This window comes from Lepidochelys kempii, chromosome 3, assembly GCF_965140265.1.
Source record: "Lepidochelys kempii isolate rLepKem1 chromosome 3, rLepKem1.hap2, whole genome shotgun sequence".
Taxonomy (NCBI): Eukaryota; Metazoa; Chordata; order Testudines; family Cheloniidae; genus Lepidochelys; species Lepidochelys kempii.
Window position 1 is genome coordinate 123,522,305 of NC_133258.1, and position 21,737 is coordinate 123,544,041.

The 21,737-nt window shown below is 40.6% G+C and overlaps 1 protein-coding gene across 13 annotated transcripts in view; it reads left to right on the top strand.

The window, feature by feature from the left end:
* Window positions 1-21,737, top strand: part of QKI (QKI, KH domain containing RNA binding) — a 331,524-nt gene that overhangs the window by 58,498 nt on the left and 251,289 nt on the right. For all 13 annotated transcript variants that reach the window (XM_073337872.1, XM_073337874.1, XM_073337875.1 and 10 more), the window contains exon 2: window positions 12,623-12,765. In XM_073337872.1, the coding sequence (XP_073193973.1) occupies window positions 12,623-12,765 (143 nt within the window). The remainder of the gene's footprint in view (window positions 1-12,622; window positions 12,766-21,737) is intronic.

Genomic DNA, 21,737 nt, shown 5'->3' on the forward strand with positions numbered 1-21,737 from the left:
CAAAGAAAATGATTGAATTCTGATGTTGAGAGCTGACAAAGCGCTAAAAGAACTGTCCATTAATCATTGGACTGACAGTTTAATCATCCTAAGTACTATTCTTGAATTGGACTCGCAAAGGAACAAAGTCAGTAGAAGAAATGAGTTTTGCAGAGAGGCAGTGGAAGGTGAGAAAAAGCATCATATATAAACCATGTTTTTAGTGAAAGTTAAATTTTTATATGACTTACCTCCAAGAATATAGCATATGTAAGTCTATAGTTCTGAAAACAGAAACAAACAATACATACAGTACCTACTGGAAGGTGCTGGTGAATCTTCTCAGTGTACATATTAGGTGGTTGATTTTTTTCTGCATTTGCTGTTTTAGAAAAAAGTTACCTAGCTTGTGTGATAACCCATCCTGTATTGGCAGTGTCTGCCCTCCCTCTTAATAAAAATAAATAAATAAATCCCAAAAACTTCATGCTAGTCTTTTGCATTTTGAATGGATATTGTGTATTAGGTTTTTTAAACACTTGTAAAGGGCTATAAGGCTGCTAGTCCTAAAAAATGTTCCCGGACTGTCAGTTTAATGGAACAAATTAAAGTGTATGATCACTTACACTGCTTCATTGTGCATATTCTCAAAGATGCTCAATTAAAATGCAGGAGTTCTGCTCAAGAGTACTACTAGCTCTCATGTAAAGAGAGCTATATATAAAACACATTGATACCAATTACCAAGTTGTGTAAAACAGAATTTGTGGATCTTAAGGGCTAAAAGGCCTAGAGAGTATGTGGGGGTTGGCTATTAAGGTATTGTAGCTCCTCCCTTTATTTTTTGCAAATACAGTTGTTTAGGTAACTTTGGAGCTTTCTTTTCTAAAAGCTGTTTTCATAGGAAGAGTAAATTTGTAGAACAAATAGTCTCTGGAGAACAGCAAGGGGACAGTGATGAGTAGACCAACAACTGGTCCCACAAAATCTAGACACTGGAACAGTAGGCCTGTAGTAGCCTTCCCTTTACCCACACCAAGTGCTACTTGGAGCAAGAGCCCCACCAGCAAACTCCCATGGGTAGTTTGTAGTAGAACCTGATCTCCCCCCCCGCCCCCCCCCCCCAGGAAAGAAGGCTACAGTCAGTGGCAAGAAATGTACAGGGCAGTCTTAAGATATATACATATCTAATTTATACTGTCCAATTAAAAGATTTTTTTGGGGTGTGTTTGGAATCAACAGGCAATGGTTAAACCAGTGAAGGAGGGGGGAAAAAACCCTCACTGAATACAGTAAAGAATGAAACAATATTTACACAGGTGAGAGTTGGGGAAAGAGTGTAAGAAGGTGGTGGGGGGGAACAAATTAAAACTCAATCTGAAAAGAAAAATAGGCAAGGGTTAAAAACTAAACAAGTGGAATAGACTTAACATTTGCATACCTACACCAGAAATAAAAGCTAGGTATAAGGGATATAAAACAATTAAGGCTGTCGAGATTTAAAATAATTAATCGCAATTAATCCCGCTGTTAATAATATAACATTTATTTAAATATTTTTGGATGTTTTCTACATTTTCAAATATATTGATTTCAGTTACAGTGCTTACCTTATATGTATATTTTTGATTACAAATATTTGCACTGTAAAAAAAATAGTATTTTTCAGTTCTGCTAATACAAGTAGTGTAGTGTAGTCTCTTTATCATGAAGGTTGAACTCACAAATATAGAATTATTTCTGAAAGATAACTACATTAAAAAATAAAACATTGTAAAACTTTAGAGCCTACAAGTCCACTCAGTCCTACTCCTTGTTCAGTCAATTGCTCAGACAAGCAAGTTTGTTTACATTTCCAGGAGATAATGCTGCCCGCTTGTTTACAATGTCACCTGAAAGTGAGAACAGGTGTTCGCATGGCACTGTTGTAGCTGCTGTCGCAAGATATTGGTGTTAGATGCATTGAAGATTCATGCTTCAACCAGCATTCCAGAGGACATGCATCCATGCAGATGACTGATTCTGCTCAGTCAATGATCCAAAGCAGTGTGGACCGATGCATGATCATTTTCATCATCTGAGTCAGATGCCACCAGAAGAAGGTTGATTTTCTTTTTTGGTGGTTTGGGTTCTATAGTTTCCGCATCAGAGTGTTGCTCTTTTAAGACTTCTGAGAGCATGCTCTACACCTCGTCCCCCTCAGATTTTGGAAAGCACTTCAGATTCTTAAAACTTTGGGTTGAGTGATGTAGCTATTTTTAGAAATCTCACTTTGGTACCTTCTTTGCATTTTGTCAAATCTGCACACAACACAACATATGCTCATATGCTGGGTCATCATCTGAGACTGTTATAACATGAAATATATGGCAGAATGTGGATAAAACAGAGCAGGAGACCATACAGTTTTCCCCTAAGGAGTTCAGTCAAAAAATTTTCAATGCATTATTTTTTTAATGAGTGTCATCGGCGTGGAAGTATGTCCTCTGGAATGATGGCCGAAGCATGAAGGCCTATGGATGTTTAACATACCTGGCATGTAAATACCTTACAACACAACCATGGGCTCCTACTCTCCCCCACCCCATTCCCGTATCTGCTTCTCTTTCCCATCCCATCCCCCTTGCCTCACTCCCCCATCCCCTTCTCGTCCCCCATGGGGACTCACTGTTGTACAAGAAACACAGGCACTATGACCCAGGAGGTGGCATCCAGCTGGAGAGGAGGTGACCAGGAACAGCTGCTCCATCCTGCTCCCTGCCCACCTGGAGGACTTGGTCTGTTTGGGTTGCTTTGGGGGAAGCGGGGGTGGGAGGCAGTGTGGGAAGGACAGAGACTTCCTAAACTGCGCCCTCCCCAGCAGGCTGAGCAGAACAAGCCCTGCTGGGCGCTTGCAGAAATTGGGGTGTGTCGGGGAGGAGAATATGGCATGTGACCATGTGTTCTTCCACATCTCACCTCTGGGGGGGCAGTGCTTCCACTTCTGCTCTTCCCCCCCGCACCTCCCCAAACTTATGCCCATGTGTATTAGTATAGTTTCATATAGTTGTTTTTCCAACACCCTAAACTTACTGTCAGAAGATTTTGAAGGAGAGAATATCAGAGCTCATTTTATCTATGTGTGATTAAATTCTTTTGCAATAATCACTTTGTGGCTGCTAGACACAAGCGCAAAAAAAAAAAAGAGGGCCATGTATTTGTTAGGCCTTAATACTTTTGCAGACCCCACCTAGGAATTTAACTTTCAAAGTGGCCCAAATTTAATGGAAAATCTGTGAAGACTATAGACAGGATACTGACTGCCAAAAGTTAAGATACATTTGTTTAGAGAGGTGTGCTGAAGAATTGCTCCAGTTATTGAAACCAGGAGCAATGCTATTTCTGTGCATAGGATTTCATGTTCAATTGCTGAAGCTGTTGAGGTGTGAAAGAAGCTTGAAAAATCTTTTTATTGAGCCACAATTATGTGATGACAGAATGTGTTCCACAAGTGTTGTGGCCTAGTTTTAATACTGTTGTTTTCAATTATATATAATTGAACCTTGTGTGTGCCCATTTTTTACTTTTAAACTTAGGATTCAAAATTTCCTTATGAATATGCAGAATAGGCTTAGGCTAGAAGTAGTTTTCTGCCAAGAGTAACTCCACTGTAAATCAACTTTTTCATTTCAGAAAGCTATGTTCTTCAGTACAGAGAAATGCAACAGCTCTTCAGTGGGGGGGAGAATCTCAAACCTAAGAGAACAGATATGATCATAAAAGTAGTGTCTCAGATTTTAACTGTTATGTCTTCTGTTGAAGTTGTAATGACTATTTTCATCATGTGGCTGTTGTACTACATGATGCAAACTGCATAAAACAGATAAGGTTTCAATTTCCTTTTCAATAATTTTAATTTTGAAAGCTTTGAAAGCACCTTAAGTCTGAATAATAGAAATAAGTTGTTACTGTCTAGCTATTCTTGATCATGGATTTTAGTTCTCTTAAATGTTTCATTTTTAATTTAATGTGGCTATTTCAGTAACCGGGATTGTGTAAATGTGAATTAAATTTTTTTCACAACTTTCAATTTAGTTCCGAACTCTAAACAACTTTTCAGTTAACCTTGTAGTAGACTTGGCTTGTGTTGATCAAGGTTTGATGCCACTTGATTTATTATTAGTTATAAATGAAATAGTTTTAATAACTTCAGTATTTAGGCAAAAGTACAGTAGTTTTGTAAAATATGTAGATACCCTACCAGTAGTGACAGTTAAAGAAGTCACTGTCCAACAGCATTTATAACGTAGTTCATTTTAAACTGTAATCCAAAACAGCACAATTTCAAATTAGGTTATTGTTTTTGTAAAAATTGACTTAAATCAATGATTTATTTTTTTGAAGTGACTTTGACCTTGATTTAAATTTAATTGTAACATAATCTGTTTTTGTAATCTCTTCAAATAATATTTCTCCTATTTCTGAAATATTGGAGTTTCTGTAGCAGAGAAGTATTAGGCTCTTAGTGTCTTCCATGGATGTTGTGATTTAGGCTAATATGTTTGTTTGTTTCTGCCAAATTACATGTGTTCATAGCTTGCTACCACTGATGTTTTGAGATTCGTTCCTTTCTGCTACCCCTCTTGCTAGTTGGATAAACTTGTGGAGTGGCAACAGAGATGCAATACGGTGTTCTTTGAGCAATTGCACACGTCCATTTCTCTTCTGGAATGTGCATGCCCGGAGCAGGAGAGCCAGATGTTTTTCCCCAGCAGCACCTGTCAGGGTAATGCATGCACCCCAGCACTTTTGTGCTGCTGCCTGATAGTATGAGGGGCAAGTAAACCCCTGACCTCCCCTCAGTTCCTTCTTACAACCTGTGATAGGTAGTTGGAGTGTGTTGGCTTGCTATTGCAAGTTTTCTCCCACTGCAGGGAGTTTCTCTCTTTTCTGTAAACAGTTAATTAGTAGTACTTGTTAGTGTAAGTATAGATTTTCTTAATCTTCTATAGCAAATTTGGGTATCATCACCTGTTATCAGGGTGTTCCTCAGTTTCTGGGCTTTAAACTCTGTGCCTGGTGCAAAAAATCTGTGCTGGTGAGTTAGCCTAATTCCAGATGCCTAAAGTGCCTGTTTGAGGGTCACATTGGAGACAAGGATTGCCAGATCTTCAGGGACTTAAAACCCTGGACAAAAAAGTCTAGAGAGGTGAGACTGCATTATCTCCTTGTTTGGTTCATTTAAGTATATCAGCCAGATTTCCACTGTAACAGTATCATCAGTCTCTAATCTGTCAAGTTTCTCTGAAACCACCGCCTTCCTTGGTAAATTTATTGCCTTTCTGAATAGTCTCTTCATGCATGTTTGCTATGTTTTGACCAAGTCCACCACTTGCTGGTCTTTCCTCATGTTTGACCAGCCACCTTGCACTGATGTCTGATCTTGTAGTTCTTGCTTCTAAATATTCTTTTTTCTTTAGTTGCAGCATTTAGCAGTGGATCTCTGAGTTTCTCTCTCTCTCTCTCTCTCAGAATATAAAAGACTACGTTCATCAGTCATTTATTTAAATTATTCATTTGTGCTGTATTGGTAGTGATAGTGATGTTTACAGCTTTCTTACCAAGTTCATGAATTTGCTTTTCAGTTGTTTTCGACATGATCACTGATAGATGGGTGCCATTTTTTTGGGTTTCAAAGATGAAAAGACTACTCGTGAATGAAGTTTACGATGAACTCCTGGAAGGCTTGGAACAGGATTTTAAATGATCATGGAGGGAAGTTTTGGTGTTGGTGGAATTGCAGAATCACCAAAACTCGTCAATGTTCTGCTCTTGAAGTTCAGTGGATATATGGATTCGTTCAGTAGGACATTTGAACTTGAAGATTAGTTGCACTCTGAGATGACCCCACGTATAGTCTGTTTTGCCACTGAACAGCTCTTTACAGTGTCTAGGCTTTACATTACAGGAATTCAGTTTCTATTACTGTAGTCAGTTCAGTTGTTCATGTCACTTCTTTCAACTTTAGGCATGTTGAGTCATAAACTGTTCACCTGTTCGCAGTAGTGGTCAGCAGCAAACCAAGTCAATCTAATACGTTCAGTTGCATCCAGTCTCCTGTTTTCAATATTAATCCTTTAATATTGTCACTACACTGTATCTAACTTTTTAGAATGCTTATTATAATTTATGTAATGTTCCTTTTAAATATGGCCATAGTAACACTTCAGAGTCATGTACCTGTTGGGGTGGAGGATGGAGAATCTTCATTCCCCCACTTAAAAAAAAAAAAAAAAGCGCAACTACTGGACCTTTTATTTTGTGCAGGGGAGGGAAGAAACCAACTGTCTTCACAGCTCTAGTTGTCAGTAGGAATGTAGACTAGAATACTGAGTCTTCAGAACTTAATCACCATGTCAGTTTCTGGCTCTTGCAGAAAACCAGTTTAGTGCATATTGGTGTGTGGTGTTTTTTTTTTTTTTTTTGAACTGTTATATTGTTGTGTACACATGTAAAGGATTTTGTTTCAAGGACACTTCTCTCCTGCATTATGCCTGGATGGCATAAAGGAGTGATTTTTCTTTGGTTACTGATATTAAAGTAGTATCAAAGATCCTTCCTAATTAAATATTTACTGTTTTATTATTTTAGTAGATAACTCAGAAATGTGACAAGTTAAAGGTTTGACAAGATTAATTAAAAAAAGCTGATCCTTTTTCAAGGGATGCCAATTTGAAAAATCTCTTGTTTCTGAAGACTTTGTACTTAGGAAAGTTACATTACTATACCTGAGAGTAGTCAACAAAAATAATTTTTCAGTTTGTTTACTTTTTGCATTTAATGCTTTGTATAGACAGCTTCAGTTTCTGTCTGTACAAAGTGCAAGCTGGTCTCCATATTGGAAGAGAAGATTGAAGGTCTAGAGCAACATATAACGACCCTGCGTTGCATACGAGAAACTGAGGATTTTCTGGACAAAAGTCAGGATATGCTTCTATGGGCACAAAGCTCTAAAGATTTAGAGCAGGTTGCACAGCGGAACCAAGAGGCCAGTGAAGAGGCTGGGCAACATGTGACCTCCAGAAGAAGGGGGAATGTCCGGGTTCCAGCAACGCAGACACAGGTAACTAACCGCTTTCATGTTCTCTCCACAGGTACCATTGCGGAGAGCGGACCAGATGATATGTCTGGGGGGAGAAAGCAGAAGGAGACTCTGCTGGTTGGAAGGCATGAGATGCACTGTCCTGAGATTGGGGGTTCCACGACCACCACTCCCAAGAGAAGGAGGCGGGTGGTGGTGGTCGGGGACTCTCTCCTCCGGGGGACTGAGTCATCTGTCTGCCGCCCTGACCGGGAAAACGGAGAAGTCTGCTGCTTGCCAGGGGCTAAGATTCGCAATGTGACGGAGAGACTGCCGAGACTCATCAAGCCCTCGGATCGCTACCCCTTCCTGCTTCTCCACGTGGGCACCAATGAGACTGCCAAGAATGACCTTGAGCGGATCACTGCGGACTACGTGGCTCTGGGAAGAAGAATAAAGGAGTATGAGGTGCAAGTGGTGGTCTCGTCCATCCTCCCCGTGGAAGGAAAAGGCCTGGGTAGGGACCGTCTAATCGTGGAAGTCAACGAATGGCTACGCAGGTGGTGTCGGAGAGAAGGCTTTGGATTCTTTGACCATGGGATGGTGTTCCATGAAGGAGGAGTGCTGGGCAGAGACAGGCTCCATCTTACGAAGAGAGGGAAGAGCATCTTTGCAAGCAGGCTGGCTAATCTAGTGAGGAGGGCTTTAAACTAGGTTCACCGGGGGAAGGAGACCAAAGCCCTGAGGTAAGTGGGAAAACGGGATCCCAGGAGGAAGCACAGGCAGGAACGTCTGTGAGGGGAGGGCTCCTGCCTCATACTGAGAATGAGGGGCGATCAGCAGTTTATCTCAAGTGCTTATATACAAATGCACAAAGCCTTGGAAACAAGCAGGGAGAACTGGAAGTCCTGGTGATGTCAAGGAATTATGACATGATTGGAATAACAGAGACTTGGTGGGATAACTCACATGACTGGAGTACTGTCATGGATGGTTATAAACTGTTTAGGAAGGACAGGCAGGGCAGAAAAGGTGGGGGAGTAGCACTGTATGTAAGGGAGCAGTATGACTGCTCAGAGCTCCGGTACGAAACTGCAGAAAAACCTGAGTGTCTCTGGATTAAGTTTAGAAGTGTGAGCAACAAGAGTGATGTACTGGTGGGAGTCTGCTATAGACCACCGGACCAGGGGGTTGAGGTGGATGAGGCTTTCTTCCAGCAACTCGCAGAAGCTACTAGATCGCACGCCCTGGTTCTCATGGGTGACTTTAATTTTCCTGATATCTGCTGGGAGAGCAATACAGCGGTGCATAGACAATCCAGGAAGTTTTTGGAAAGCGTAGGGGACAATTTCCTGGTGCAAGTGCTAGAGGAGCCAACTGGGGGGGAGCTTTTCTTGACCTGCTGCTCACAAACCGGGAAGAATTAGTGGGGGAAGCAAAAGTGGATGGGAATCTGGGAGGCAGTGACCATGAGTTGGTTGAGTTCAGGATCCTGACACAGGGAAGAAAGGTAAGCAGCAGGATACGGACCCTGGACTTCAGGAAAGCAGACTTCGACTCCCTCAGGGAACAGATGGGTAGGATCCCCTGGGGGACTAACATGAAGAGGAAAGGAGTCCAGGAGAGCTGGCTGTATTTCAAGAAATCCCTGTTGAGGTTACAGGGATAAACCATCCTGATGAGTCGAAAGAATAGTAAATATGGCAGGCGACCAGCTTGGCTTAATGGTGAAATCCTAGCGGATCTTAAACATAAAAAAGAAGCTTACAAGAAGTGGAAGGTTGGACATATGACCAGGGAAGAGTATAAAAATACTGCTCGGGCATGTAGGAATGAAATCAGGAGGGCCAGATCACACCTGGAGTTGCAGCTAGCAAGAGATATCAAGAGTAACAAGAAGGGTTTCTTCAGGTATGTTGGCAACAAGAAGAAAGCCAAGGAAAGTGTGGGCCCCTTACTGAATGAGGGAGGCAACCTAGTGACAGAGGATGTGGAAAAAGCTAATGTACTCAATGCTTTTTTTGCCTCTGTCTTCACGAACAAGGTCAGCTCCCAGACTGCTGCGCTGGGCATCACAACATGGGGAGTAGATGGCCAGCCCTCTGTGAAGAAAGAGGTGGTTAGGGACTATTTAGAAAAGCTGGACGTGCACAAGTCCATGGGGCCGGACGAGTTGCATCCGAGAGTGCTAAAGGAATTGGCAGCTGTGATTGCAGAGCCATTGGCCATTATCTTTGAAAACTCGTGGCGAACGGGGGAAGTCCCGGATGACTGGAAAAAGGCTAATGTAGTGCCCATCTTTAAAAAAGGGAAGGAGGAGGATCCTGGGAACTACAGGCCAGTCAGCCTCACCTCAGTCCCTGGAAAAATCATGAAGCAGGTCCTCAAAGAATCAATCCTGAAGCACTTAGAGGAGAGGAAAGTGATCAGGAACAGTCAGCATGGATTCACCAAGGGAAGGTCATGCCTGACTAATCTAATCGCCTTCTATGATGAGTTTACTGGTTCTGTGGATGAAGGGAAAGCAGTGGATGTATTGTTTCTTGACTTTAGCAAAGCTTTTGACACTGTCTCCCACAGTATTCTTGTCAGCAAGTTAAAGAAGTATGGGCTGGATGAATGCACTATAAGGTGGGTGGAAAGTTGGCTAGATTGTCAGGCTCAACGGGTAGTGATCAATGGCTCCATGTCTAGTTGGCAGCCGGTGTCAAGTGGAGTGCCCCAGGGGTCGGTCCTGGGGCTGGTTTTGTTCAATATCTTCATAAATGATCTGGAGGATGGTGTGGATTGCACCCTCAGCAAATTTGCGGATGATACTAAACTGAGAGGAGAGGTAGATACGCTGGAGGGCAGGGATAGGATACAGAGGGACCTAGACAAATGGTAGGATTGGGCCAAAAGAAATCTGATGAGGTTCAATAAGGATAAGTGCAGGGTCCTGCACTTAGGACGGAAGAACCCAATGCACAGCTACAGACTAGGGACCGAATGGCTAGGCAGCAGTTCTGCGGAAAAGGACCTAGGGGTGACAGTGGACGAGAAGCTGGATATGAGTCAGCAGTGTGCCCTTGTTGCCAAGAAGGCCAATGGCATTTTGGGATGTATAAGTAGGGGCATAGCGAGCAGCTCGAGGGACGTGATCGTTCCCCTCTATTCGACATTGGTGAGGCCTCATGTGGAGTACTGTGTCCAGTTTTGGGCCCCACAGTACAAGAAGGATGTGGAAAAATTGGAAAACGTCCAGCGGAGGGCAACAAAAATGATTAGGGGACTGGAACACATGAGTTATGAGGAGAGGCTGAGGGAACTGGGATTATTTAGTCTGCAGAAGAGAAGAATGAGGGGGGATTTGATAGCTGCTTTCAACTACCTGAGAGGTGGTTCCAGAGAGGATGGTTCTAGACTATTCTCAGTGGTAGAAGAGGACAGGACAAGGAGTCATGGTCTCAAGTTGCAGTGGGGGAGGTTTAGGTTGGACATTAGGAAAAACTTTTTCCCTAGGAGGGTGGTGAAACACTGGAATGCGTTACCTAGGGAGGTGGTAGAATCTCCTTCCTTAGAAGTTTTTAAGGTCAGGCTTGACAAAGCCCTGGCTGGGATGATTTAATTGGGGATTGGTCCTGCTTTGAGCAGGGGGTTGGACTAGATGACCTCCTGAGGTCCCTTCCAACCCTGATATTCTATGAACAGGTTTTTTTTTCACATGGCTACTTAAAATTAAGATAAAATTGACGTACACACTAACTTTGAGCTTTGGTTAACAGACACAGATAATTAAAAATCTGAGAAAAATCAATATACATCAGTATAAAAATAGTACAGTTACAGCAAAGTGGCTTCCTGCATTGTTCATTCTTAAAACGTTATGGAGCTCTTTTGAAACAAAAATGGAAGAAAAAAGCACCCGGGGTGGTGGACTTCATACTCCGTTGTCCCATATCATCCCCCCTTCCTGTTCCAAGAACATATTTTATACACCTTTTCCTATTCCACCCACACATGTCCACATATTTTATAAGGTTTCAGCCCCTGCCCATCTGTGGTATTCTGGCTAACTGTAGTTAAACTTTCAAATGTTAACATCTGTTTTGCGTTAATTGATGTCCCAATAGTTTCAATATGTGATTACTTTATTGCAAAAACACCTTATAATGCTATCATATGTTTGTGGTTTACCTGTTTATCAGACAATGCATTGCTAAACTATCACAAGATCTATATTGCTAAATTTTATAACTTTATTTCAGGCACATAATACACATGCTAACTTATGTCAACTGCCAATTTCTTCTGGGCCTCACTCTAAGCCCTTAACACTTCATGCTTAAAACCTATAGCCAAGCCTATTTTTAGTAATATATTTTGTTTTTCTACTTGCTGTTACAGCGTCAATAACTTCCAATATTATTTCTATATGCATGCGTAGAAAATAGATTATATTTTACCCCAAACTGTGTTTCCTCCAGGATCGGGTCATGGGTCAACAGTCGACCACACCAAGGGAGCTCAGGAAATTTGTGGTGCAGCAGGGAGTTGAACCCAGGACTTTTAGGTTCGAGGCTAATTCCCTGTCCATTGGATTATCCTGCCTCTGAGTCTTGAATGCACTGCTTTTATATTAGCTATTGATCAGTATTACCCGACACTATTCATTTATTGCAGGAAAATCTCCATTTCAGAATGTTGTTTGATCTTTAAACTTCTCAGCTCAAAATAATTAGGAAAAAAATTAATCCTATGATGCAAATTCAATGTTCTGAATAAGGAAACTAATCTGGAATATAGACATTTTAATTCCTTTATACCCGTCACTGCATAATTCATCGTTGACTTTGACTCTTTCACTCACTCACAACGTATATTCATGTTGTTTTGCCGAAGTCTAGGTTTGAAGTTGGCTGTACTAATTTTTATCCTTAAAAGAAATGTTACAACAGCAGTTTTTTGTAGGTTAACTTTGTGTGCAAATAGAATACTGACAACTTAGAAAAATAAAAATCCTTTGGTTTGGTTTGAATCAGTATGAGAAGTATTCTAAAATTACAATAACCTGATTTTAATAATTACACCATTTTTAGTTTCCAAATACTATAATTATCAACCAAATACCAAGTATGGATTACTGTCAGAATTCATTGTGGTATTGTTTGATAATTAAATCATGTGAATGAGTAAAATTATTCTGTTCTCATCTTTCTGGCACCTTTACACCTAATATTCAAATGGAAGATAGATTAACTGCTTTTTTTTTCAAAGTTCTAACATTTCGTGTTCACATTTTTTCCTGGACTTCTAGGAATTTCACATGACACTTTTGTACTTGAGCAGTTCATTTCCTAAATAGGTTGGCTAGGTAGCAGACTGACAAACATGAAAAAACACTTCCCCCTAAGTATCAGCATGGACCTCAGTAAATAATTTAAAAACAAAAAAAGCTACATGTTTGTGTATACACTTCCCAATGACTTTCAGGAAGTCAGGAGATGTGTTAATGCAGAAAAGTTGTAATCTTTAAGATAAAATCGCTGTCATACAAGAATTATCATGTTTAATACATAATATACGTTTTTCCCCTCCCCACAGAAATTAGCAGAGTACGGAAAGACATGTATAACGACACATTAAATGGTAGTACGGAGAAGAGAAGTGCAGAATTACCAGATGCTGTGGGACCTATTGTACAGTTACAAGAGAAACTATATGTGCCTGTAAAAGAATATCCAGATGTAAGTATATATTTTTTTAATTCATAAACTGTTCTAGTCCTTGTGGTCCTCTCTAAATGTATATTGCATGTGATGACCCCTTTGGATCACAGTAAAAGCATCTTTTGAACCCATAAGTATTGCTTTCTGAAAGGAAAGTTTATCCACACCTTTTATGGTTGGGTGCATTAGTTAAGTGTGGGAGTGGGGGAACGTAAAGGTTTTAAATATCAAAATTAAGTGCAGGTTATAATTTTAATATATCCAAGATCTGAAGGGTCACAGATTTTACTCTTTGGGTACTAGCAGCATAGTATGCCGCTTAGAATGCATGTGCTCTTGGCAGGAGGTAAAAATCTGCACGAAAGAAATGGTTCTTGGTACCATGTGAATCCTTCTCCTCAGAAGTAAACATTTGCTATATAAGCTATCTAAGGGCTTGTCTACGTTTGCAGAGCTGCAGTGATGCTGCTGTAGTGTTTAGTGAAGATGCTACCTATGCCGACAGGGGAGCTTCTCCCGTCAGAGGAGGAGTACCTACACTCTAACAGGAGACAGCTATGCTGATGGTAGAAGCCCTCTTGATGACATGGCACTGTCTACACCAAGGGTTAGGTCAGTAAAACTGTAGTGCAGGGCTGTGAAAAATCCTGAGTGACATGGTTATACGGACATATGTTTGTAGTATAGACCAGGGCTAAGAAGCTGTGTTCCCATCTTCAGATTCTTTAGATTGGATTTGAAACCTTCAGTGTTGTATTCCAAATTCTCATTTGACCTTTCTTGTTGTAATTTAGTAATTTGTTTTTGATTTTTTTAAAACTAAATCCGTAGTCAGTCATTAGCTCTGCACTATTTTGCAGTCCAGTCAGTGCCTCTTCTCTCACATCGACTTTATGGATGACCACGTTTCCAATCCTATTATGCTGATAGCCTTTCTTTTTATAAAAAGAAAAGGAGTACTTGTGGCACCTTAGAGACTAACCAATTTATTTGAGCATAAGCTCAAAGTACTCCTTTTCATTTTGCGAATACAGACTAACACGGCTGCTACTCTGAAACCTTTCTTTTTATGTGGCTGCATGCCATATAATTTGTTGGCTCAAATAGATCCTAGAAATCGTTTAGCAAGGGATACCCTAATTTAATTCCACCTTGTCCCCTTTTCAGGGAACCATCTGATTAGACTCAGGAAAAGTACAAAATCATATCCTTCCTTCCAATAAGCATAATACAGATACTTGAGTAATGAAGGGATGACTTTATTTTAGCTGTTTCCTCATGTCAAAGAAGACGGAGATATGCTAAAAAAAAAAAACCAAAACAAAACCAAAAGCAGACCAACAAAAATGACGTAATTGGTATGATATATGCAGACCATAGTTGCTCACTGTGTGTTTTATATTCCCTGCCCTTTAATACTGTCTGTCTTGTGTAATTAGATTGTAAGATTTTCAGGGTGGGGTCTGTTTCATTTTCTGTTTATACGCTGCCTAACACATTGCAGCTTTCCACCTTTGTTGAGCTACCATAATACAAATACCTTATGCCCTATTGGACCCAAGAAAGCTGAACAAATATATGTAATATGTTCAGATTTCACATGACTCCTTTCTGACTCTTCTGTATCTCAAAGGACCTTTTCCAAATACCTGGTAATTATTTCAGAACACTTAAGACTTCTAGATATCCAAGTGAGCTTTTACCTGTACAGGGCTGGCAGAAGCCAGCTCCTCAAGTTGGTTCAGTTGGGCTTTCATACAGTGTGTACCTAATTTCAGTCTCTAGGTCTTGATATCAAATGTGAGAAGTCTATAAACTCAGGCTGTGAAATGCAGAGGGACTGTCCTGGACACAGTCTGCAACTGCTTACCACAGTGCTAGATTCAAGAAATTCAAAAGGGAATAGTTTTTCTGAAATCTTAATCTTGCAAAACCAGAAGGTTCTTCCTGAGATCTCTAGGCTTCATGGATTTCTATGTTTACATAAATAACACCTTTCACATGACACCGTGTGAAACCCCTGTAAAGAGTTAAGAATCTGTCCACTTTTGTAACGTCTCAGGATGTGTGGTCACTAGTGACCATGTTTCAGAAGATAATGGACTTCTTACAAATGGTCTAAACTGTTTGTAAACCAGTGTATAGTGGTACAAAAATGGACATAAAGTAGTAAACTCCCTAATGTGGATGCAGATATACTGGTATAAAGATGCTTATATCAGTATAGCTTATTCACAATTTTTAGAAGAATATGCTATATTGATATACGCACTTTATACCAGTATATTTGTCGCCACACTAAGGAGTTACACTGTGATGTCTATTTATAAACTGATATAGTGGTGCAAGAACTCTGTAGACCAGGGACGGGCAAACTACAGCCTGAGGACTGCGTCAAGCCCATCAGACCTTTTAATTGGTCCTGGAGCTCCTGCTGGGGAGCAGAGTCCGGGGCTTGCCCTGCTCTACGTGGCTCCCAGGAGCAGCGGCATGTTCCCTCTCTGGCTCGTACATGTAGGAGCAGCCAGGGGGCTCCACACACTGCCCCCGCCCCAAGTGCCAGCTCTGTAGCTTCCATTGGCTGGGAACAGCAGCCAGTGGGAGCTGCAGGGGCGGTGCCTGTGGACAGGCAGCGTGCAGAGCTGTCTGGCTGGCACCGCGCTTCAGTGTAGGAGCCAGATGGAGGACATGCCGCTGCTTTCGGGAGCTGTGGGGGCAGCACCTGCAGATGGTGCAGTGTGCAAAACCACCTGGCTGCGCCTCCACGTAGGAGCCAGAGAGGGCACATGCTGCTGCTGCTTCTGGGAGCTGCTTGAGGTAATTACTGCCCGGAGCCTGCATCCCCGACCACCTCCCACGCCCCAACCCCCTGCCAGAGCCCTTATCCCCCTTGCACCCTCCAAATGCCTCAGTCCCAGCCTGGAGCATCCTCCTGCACCACAAACCCCTTGCAGGAGGGTGCCTTAAATTTTCCTTCAGCCATCAACTGTAATTTTGATAAATGCTTCAGGTGTGGCTTGGTGACAGCATATTGGCTTGTTGATAAGAAGAGGCCAGACTTCATATGGTTTAACTTAGAGCTTCCACGAGTCAGTTTTGACAGACATCCAACTCTCATAAGTTACGGAAATATATACGGAGGAGCTTGCTCATGACCACTGTTAAAGGGCTTGTCTGAGTTTGGGAATGGCATTTCCTGCATCATACTACCACCATGGTTCTTTGTTTTCCTGACAAAGACAGTATCTTAATAAATGACTTGAGCCAAAAATGTACAGTCTCTGTAATTTCAGATGTACAAGATTTTTCCAATAGTGATATCACTTTGCAGCATATGTTCTCAAATATTGTGCCAGAAGCAACAGAGATCCTGGCTCCTTGAGCAGTGTCTGCTTCAACTGAAAATTGAGTATTCGTGTATGCACTTATTTTTGGTTACCAAGGGGTCAAGAATAGCTGACAAGATGAAGCACAGGTGATATTGATACTACAGCTTACTGATTTCGGTTCTCAACCTAGTTGACCCGTTACCATGAGCAGAGCTTCAAATCCTACCACCAATTAATTCATCAAGATAGTGTGTTAGAGAACCAGAGTCAATTTTTTTAAGTCTAGATCAGAAATCTGAGTCTAGCATCCTGGGTTGTGATATGCTGCACTAAGTATTTCATTGCTCCTAAGGAGTCCTAACAGATTTTTATAAAAAACTGTTATCCCTTCTACTTGGCAGATATAGACTATACTGCATTGAACTCCACACTCACTTTGTGTGATTCAGCACTGAGAAGTAATTCTACAAAAATTCTGTTTTTTATCTGATTTCCAGCCAGATGTCTTTGGTTTATAGGTAAAAAGATTTTTACTGCCTAGCTACCAACCCTGGAAACTATATACCAGAACTGAGACTTCAGCAATGCTAACCTTCCTCCTGATGCATTGTTACCAATAACAAGATTCTGCTTTCTACTTAAATCTGCTGTCAGTGACACCTTTGCATCCCCAACTGTCTTCCGTGGGTTTGTACAAGTGTAATTGGTTTTAACTTGGTAAATTATTGTTTATGCACCAGAAGGGGTGGAATTAGCGGTCTTGCCTAAAAGTTGTAGGGAAACATTCCATTATTTCCAAAGCAGTATCTACAGCATTCTTTCCTTTCCTTTATGGAGACTGGCAATATGATTTGGCGTTCAGTTAATATTTTTATGTGACTTATTCTGCAAGTTTGATGCCTAATTTAAGAGAACTGTTCTGCAATCTTCCTATAACTATTTCTTATTAAAAACTTCAAGTAGGTAAGCTTAATCAGCTTTCATTCATGGCAAAGAGTTGAGTGGCGTGCTGCAAGGTTCTGTAATATGAAAAGGGAATGAGGTGACAATTTCAGCTAACGCTCATGGTACCTAATCAAGCTAGATGAATGGGCAGTAGAAAACACTATTGTAGGTCGGTCAGCGTTGACAAATGATAAGTAATGAACATAGGAAGGAATTATTTGAATGACTTGTACTCCTTACCAGGTTCTGAATTAGCTATAGTGATTCAGGAAGAAGGCCTAGACATCTTTACGGACAATTCAATGAGGAAACAAAACCAGGAAGTATTGGTAATGGAAAATACTGAAAATACAATTCCATTATATAAATCAGTGGTAATATTCTGTTCTGTACGGGTTCTTGTACCATCCACAGTGGCTTCTGATAATGTTTTAAGTGTCATGACTACCATCTGTCGTGGTTGGTTCTTCCTTATAGCTTTCCCTAGAGGGAGAAGAATTGTGTGCACTGGAGTGTTTTGTTGCTGCCAAATGTCAGAGAAGGCAAGGATGAAGTACACCTTGCACTTGGAAGAGGAAGGTAGGGAGGTTTGTGATGGTCTGTACTTCCGGTGGAAATTCATTCCGGTGCCTTGGACTGGCCCCCAAGAAAGCCCTGTTTCCTTCATAAGTGAGCTTATTTTTATGGCAGAAAGTTTCATTGTGCTAGAGGAGTGGAGCTGTTGATAGTGAACTTCATCCCGGAGGTTTAGGTAATCTTTCGGATAGTCTGGATCCAGGCTATTGAGTGTGTTGAAGATAATTATTCAGTGGGAAACGAATGTAGAAAGCATGGGACAATGTGCTTATGATAGCCTGAGTAACTGAGGAGAGATACTGTGGTGTTCTGTACTAGTTGCAGATTCCTAAGTGCAAAAGGCTTCATGTCCAGATATGCTACATTGTTTTAGTCCATTTGAGAGATGCTGGGAGTGTGTAGAGGAGGCTAGGTGATTGCCTACTAGAAAGGGATGGCATCTCTTAGCCAATGGAGATCATGGAAAAGCGTAACTTGTGGGGTACTGCTGTGTGAAAGCTTAATGTCAGGAAGGACTCTGGGAGTTTTAAGCTACAAACTGAATTGACCAGTTGTGTAGGTGTATCTTACAGCAAATGAAGATGACACCATGGCTGCGAACTCTTCATAGTTTCGTCTTCTGCTCTCCACCTCTATTTTGCTAGGTGTCAGGTTTGGCTAGCTTATGTTGTCCAAGCAGTTTGCCATCATTGTGGCAGTGACATGGTCGTATTTGCTGAAGAAAAAATAGAGCTGTATCATTTGCATATTGCTGGAACTTCACTGTGTCATCTGACCACTTCACCTAGTGGCTGCATGTATATGTTGAATAAGACGAAACCGAGCAAACTGATTCTTGTCCAGCTCCACAAGTGAGAGGACAAGTGGTGGAGTTACGGTTTCGCATTACTACTTGTTCAGTGTGTTCCTCCAGGAAAGATTCACTATTTCAGCATGTTCCCTGGACCTCTGCCACCTCTCAGGTTGACAATATCAAATGTAGGGATGTAAATATCGTTTTAAAATTAACTGGTTAAACAATTAAAATTATATTGGTTCACTGATTAAAGGGAGAGAGGCTGGGGTTGCTCCAGCTAGTGGGCATGAGGCCGGGGCTCCTGCTGGGGTTGGCATGCCAGCCAGCCCAGGGCTGGGGGTTAATGTTTAAGCTGGGTTAACTGGTAAGACTAATGCTTACTGGTTAACCGTGTAATCATTTACTATTTTACATCCCTAATCAAATGCTGCAGAGAGATCTAGGAGGGTGAGAATGGATGTCTGCCCTTCTTCCATTGACAGCAGGAAATTATCCTTCAGTGCCACTAGAGCAGTTTTCATCCCGTAACCCAGAGTGAAATCAGATTGTGCTGGGTGTATAAGAGATATTAGTCTTAATGCTCAAATAAATTGGTTAGTCTCTAAGGTGCCACAAGTACTCCTTTTTCTTTTTGTGAATACAGACTAACACAGCTGTTACTCTGAAACCTAGCCTTAATCAGATAAGCGGGCCTTTGGTAGTGTCTCTGAGCTTATACAAAAACAGTAGGTTTGAAACTGGTGGTAGGTAGTTAGGACTGATAAATCCAGAGTGAGGTTTTCAGTGTGGGTCAGACTATTGTTTGTTTGAAAGAGGAAGTGAAGATTCCTTCCTTGAATGAAACATTGGTTATTCTGATTGTGAGTGGTACCAGTTGCCCATGATTCTTTCACAAGCCAGGGAAAATACAGGTTGGATTCCTAGATCTTGAGTTGAAATTCCTTTAGGGTGTCCAGTAATTCTGTATGAGTTAGCATACTGATTCCAAGAATGCAGGCAGGTTGTTGGCTGGTAGGTATAAGTGGAATGGATTCTTACAACTAATCTGGTCTGTACTGTGTTCAATTCTGGTCATCCTTTATCCTTTAAAAGAAGTAGAAATAAATGGGTTTCAGAGGAGAGTAGTGAGCGATTACCAACATGTAAAAATGTACGTGAAAAGTGAATAGTTTGGGACTACTGATGAATAAGAAGGGAATTGATAAAAGCATAGAAAATAGTGAGTGGTATGGAGAAGGTAGATCAGGCACTTGTATTTATTTATCCTTTCTAATAATGCAAGAACTGTGGGATATTTTAAAGAACATGAAAAGTGGCAAATTGAGGAAACTAAAGACCATCTTGAATACTGCTAAACTCTTGGTCTTAATATCATGTGGCAATGAAGTACATGGTGACATTATATGCACACGTTTTTGCCACTTACATAAATAACACCAATATTGAGAGTTGACAAAATACGTCCAGAGGGGATTTTTTTAACAAGAGTATTGGAAATGATCTAAACCTTCATGCTTCAGTGTACAAATCAAACTTCTTTAACTAGTGAAGATTAGGAAGGAACTTTTTCTGGGGGTCAGTTATTCCATATTTGTCTTATGCAGGGTTTCTTGCACCTTTTAATGCAGCTGATACTGACTACAGTTGGAGACAGGATATTGTACTAGGTAGGAATTGCCATACTGGATCAGACCGATGCTCTGTGTTCCTAATGTAACTTAGTCTAGCACAGCTGGGGACCTAAACTAACAATACTCAAAGGAGAAATAGATTAATGAGTAACTTTACAATCTGTTCAATGAATTAGATAAGGGAATAGTGTCTTACTCCCCACCTACCTTTCCTATTACGTCCTAGTCTCTAATATGGATTCTGATTAAGCAGCGCAGACCTGGGGTGGAATGTGGACAACTGATCCTTATATAATCTTGTAATGAATGTTGAATTTAGTGATGGACATGTATATGGCTCTGGCAACCAGCGCTTTCTGGAAGGGTGTGAACTTTATAACAAAAGACAGTATGCATACTAACAATCTAATAGAACTGCAGTTCTTTTATATGAGGATATCAGACTATTTTTTTCTGTATTTATAAGTTAGAAATTTTAAACTGCAGGTCCTCAATTAAGGAGCTGCAATAATGGTTTTACTTTGAGAAGCAGTAAATGAGCTGCCTGAAGCTTTCCTTTAAATTACGGTTTTCCAGTAAATACTGTGAGTAGTGTAATTATTGCATTTGTGGTTCATATGAGAAATTATAAAAATGTAATATATCCTATGATTGGAATATCTATGGCTGATGTGTTCAGGCTAAGTCTGGAGTGCAGTGAAATGTAACTTATGCAACACTACGCTTCCTTTGACCTCAAGAATTTGGGATTTACCACTGGGAACCATCATTTCACTGTATAAGATGCAGTTTTAAAAACAAAATGCTGTGTATAAATGCCAACTCAAACTTTAAAAGCATGACTTCAGTTTCATTGAGACTTGGATGTGTGCAGTAGGTGAATGAACTGAGTTCAGATCAGATGGATATAATTAACTCATTCTGTCACTGTCCTTCTCTTCTGATTGTCAATCATTTATTTCTTACAAGGACATAAAGATAAGGTTTATAGATTTGTGGAAGAGGTATGACCAGAGGACTACTATCTGAGAGGAAATTCAATCATTTTATACAAAATCCTGATTAAAATGATGAAGTTTTAATAAGTAGCACCCTAAACACTCAACATGACGTATATAGATCTGTATGCTGAATAGTGAGACAATACTACGGCATAGTTCTCTATGCAGAACTTTAAATTAGTCATGAAGCACAGAAATATTAAATTATTCTTAGGTTACCCTTATTTCTAGATAAGGGTAGGAACATATATAAAGTTTACACTACTGAGGTATAAATGGCAGTTTTATACAATGTTCTTTAAAAAAACAAAAAAAAACCCACCTTGTATATTCCAATGCAGGATGTTAACATACCTCTTGATTCTGGATGATGATCTTTATTTCTGTGCATATTAGATCACTTATAATTAAAGAAAATAACAATATCTAAATTCAAACTAGCAAATTAAAATTAGTGCAACTGTGGCAACCGTACCTTTGTATATTTATGGCAGAATCTACAAGCACTTCACTCTATGGCCTGAATCTCTAGCAAATTCCTAGGGTCAGTTCTTCATAATGAGTCACATTATTCTTTTAGGAGAGATGAAATTTGTAACGTTAACTTTATAAAAATGAATGTGTTCGCACACTGCACATATAAGGGGTAAGCATGTACCTTTGCATAATTGCTGTAGTCTTAGACCTCAGTCCATACATTCTTCCTGACTTT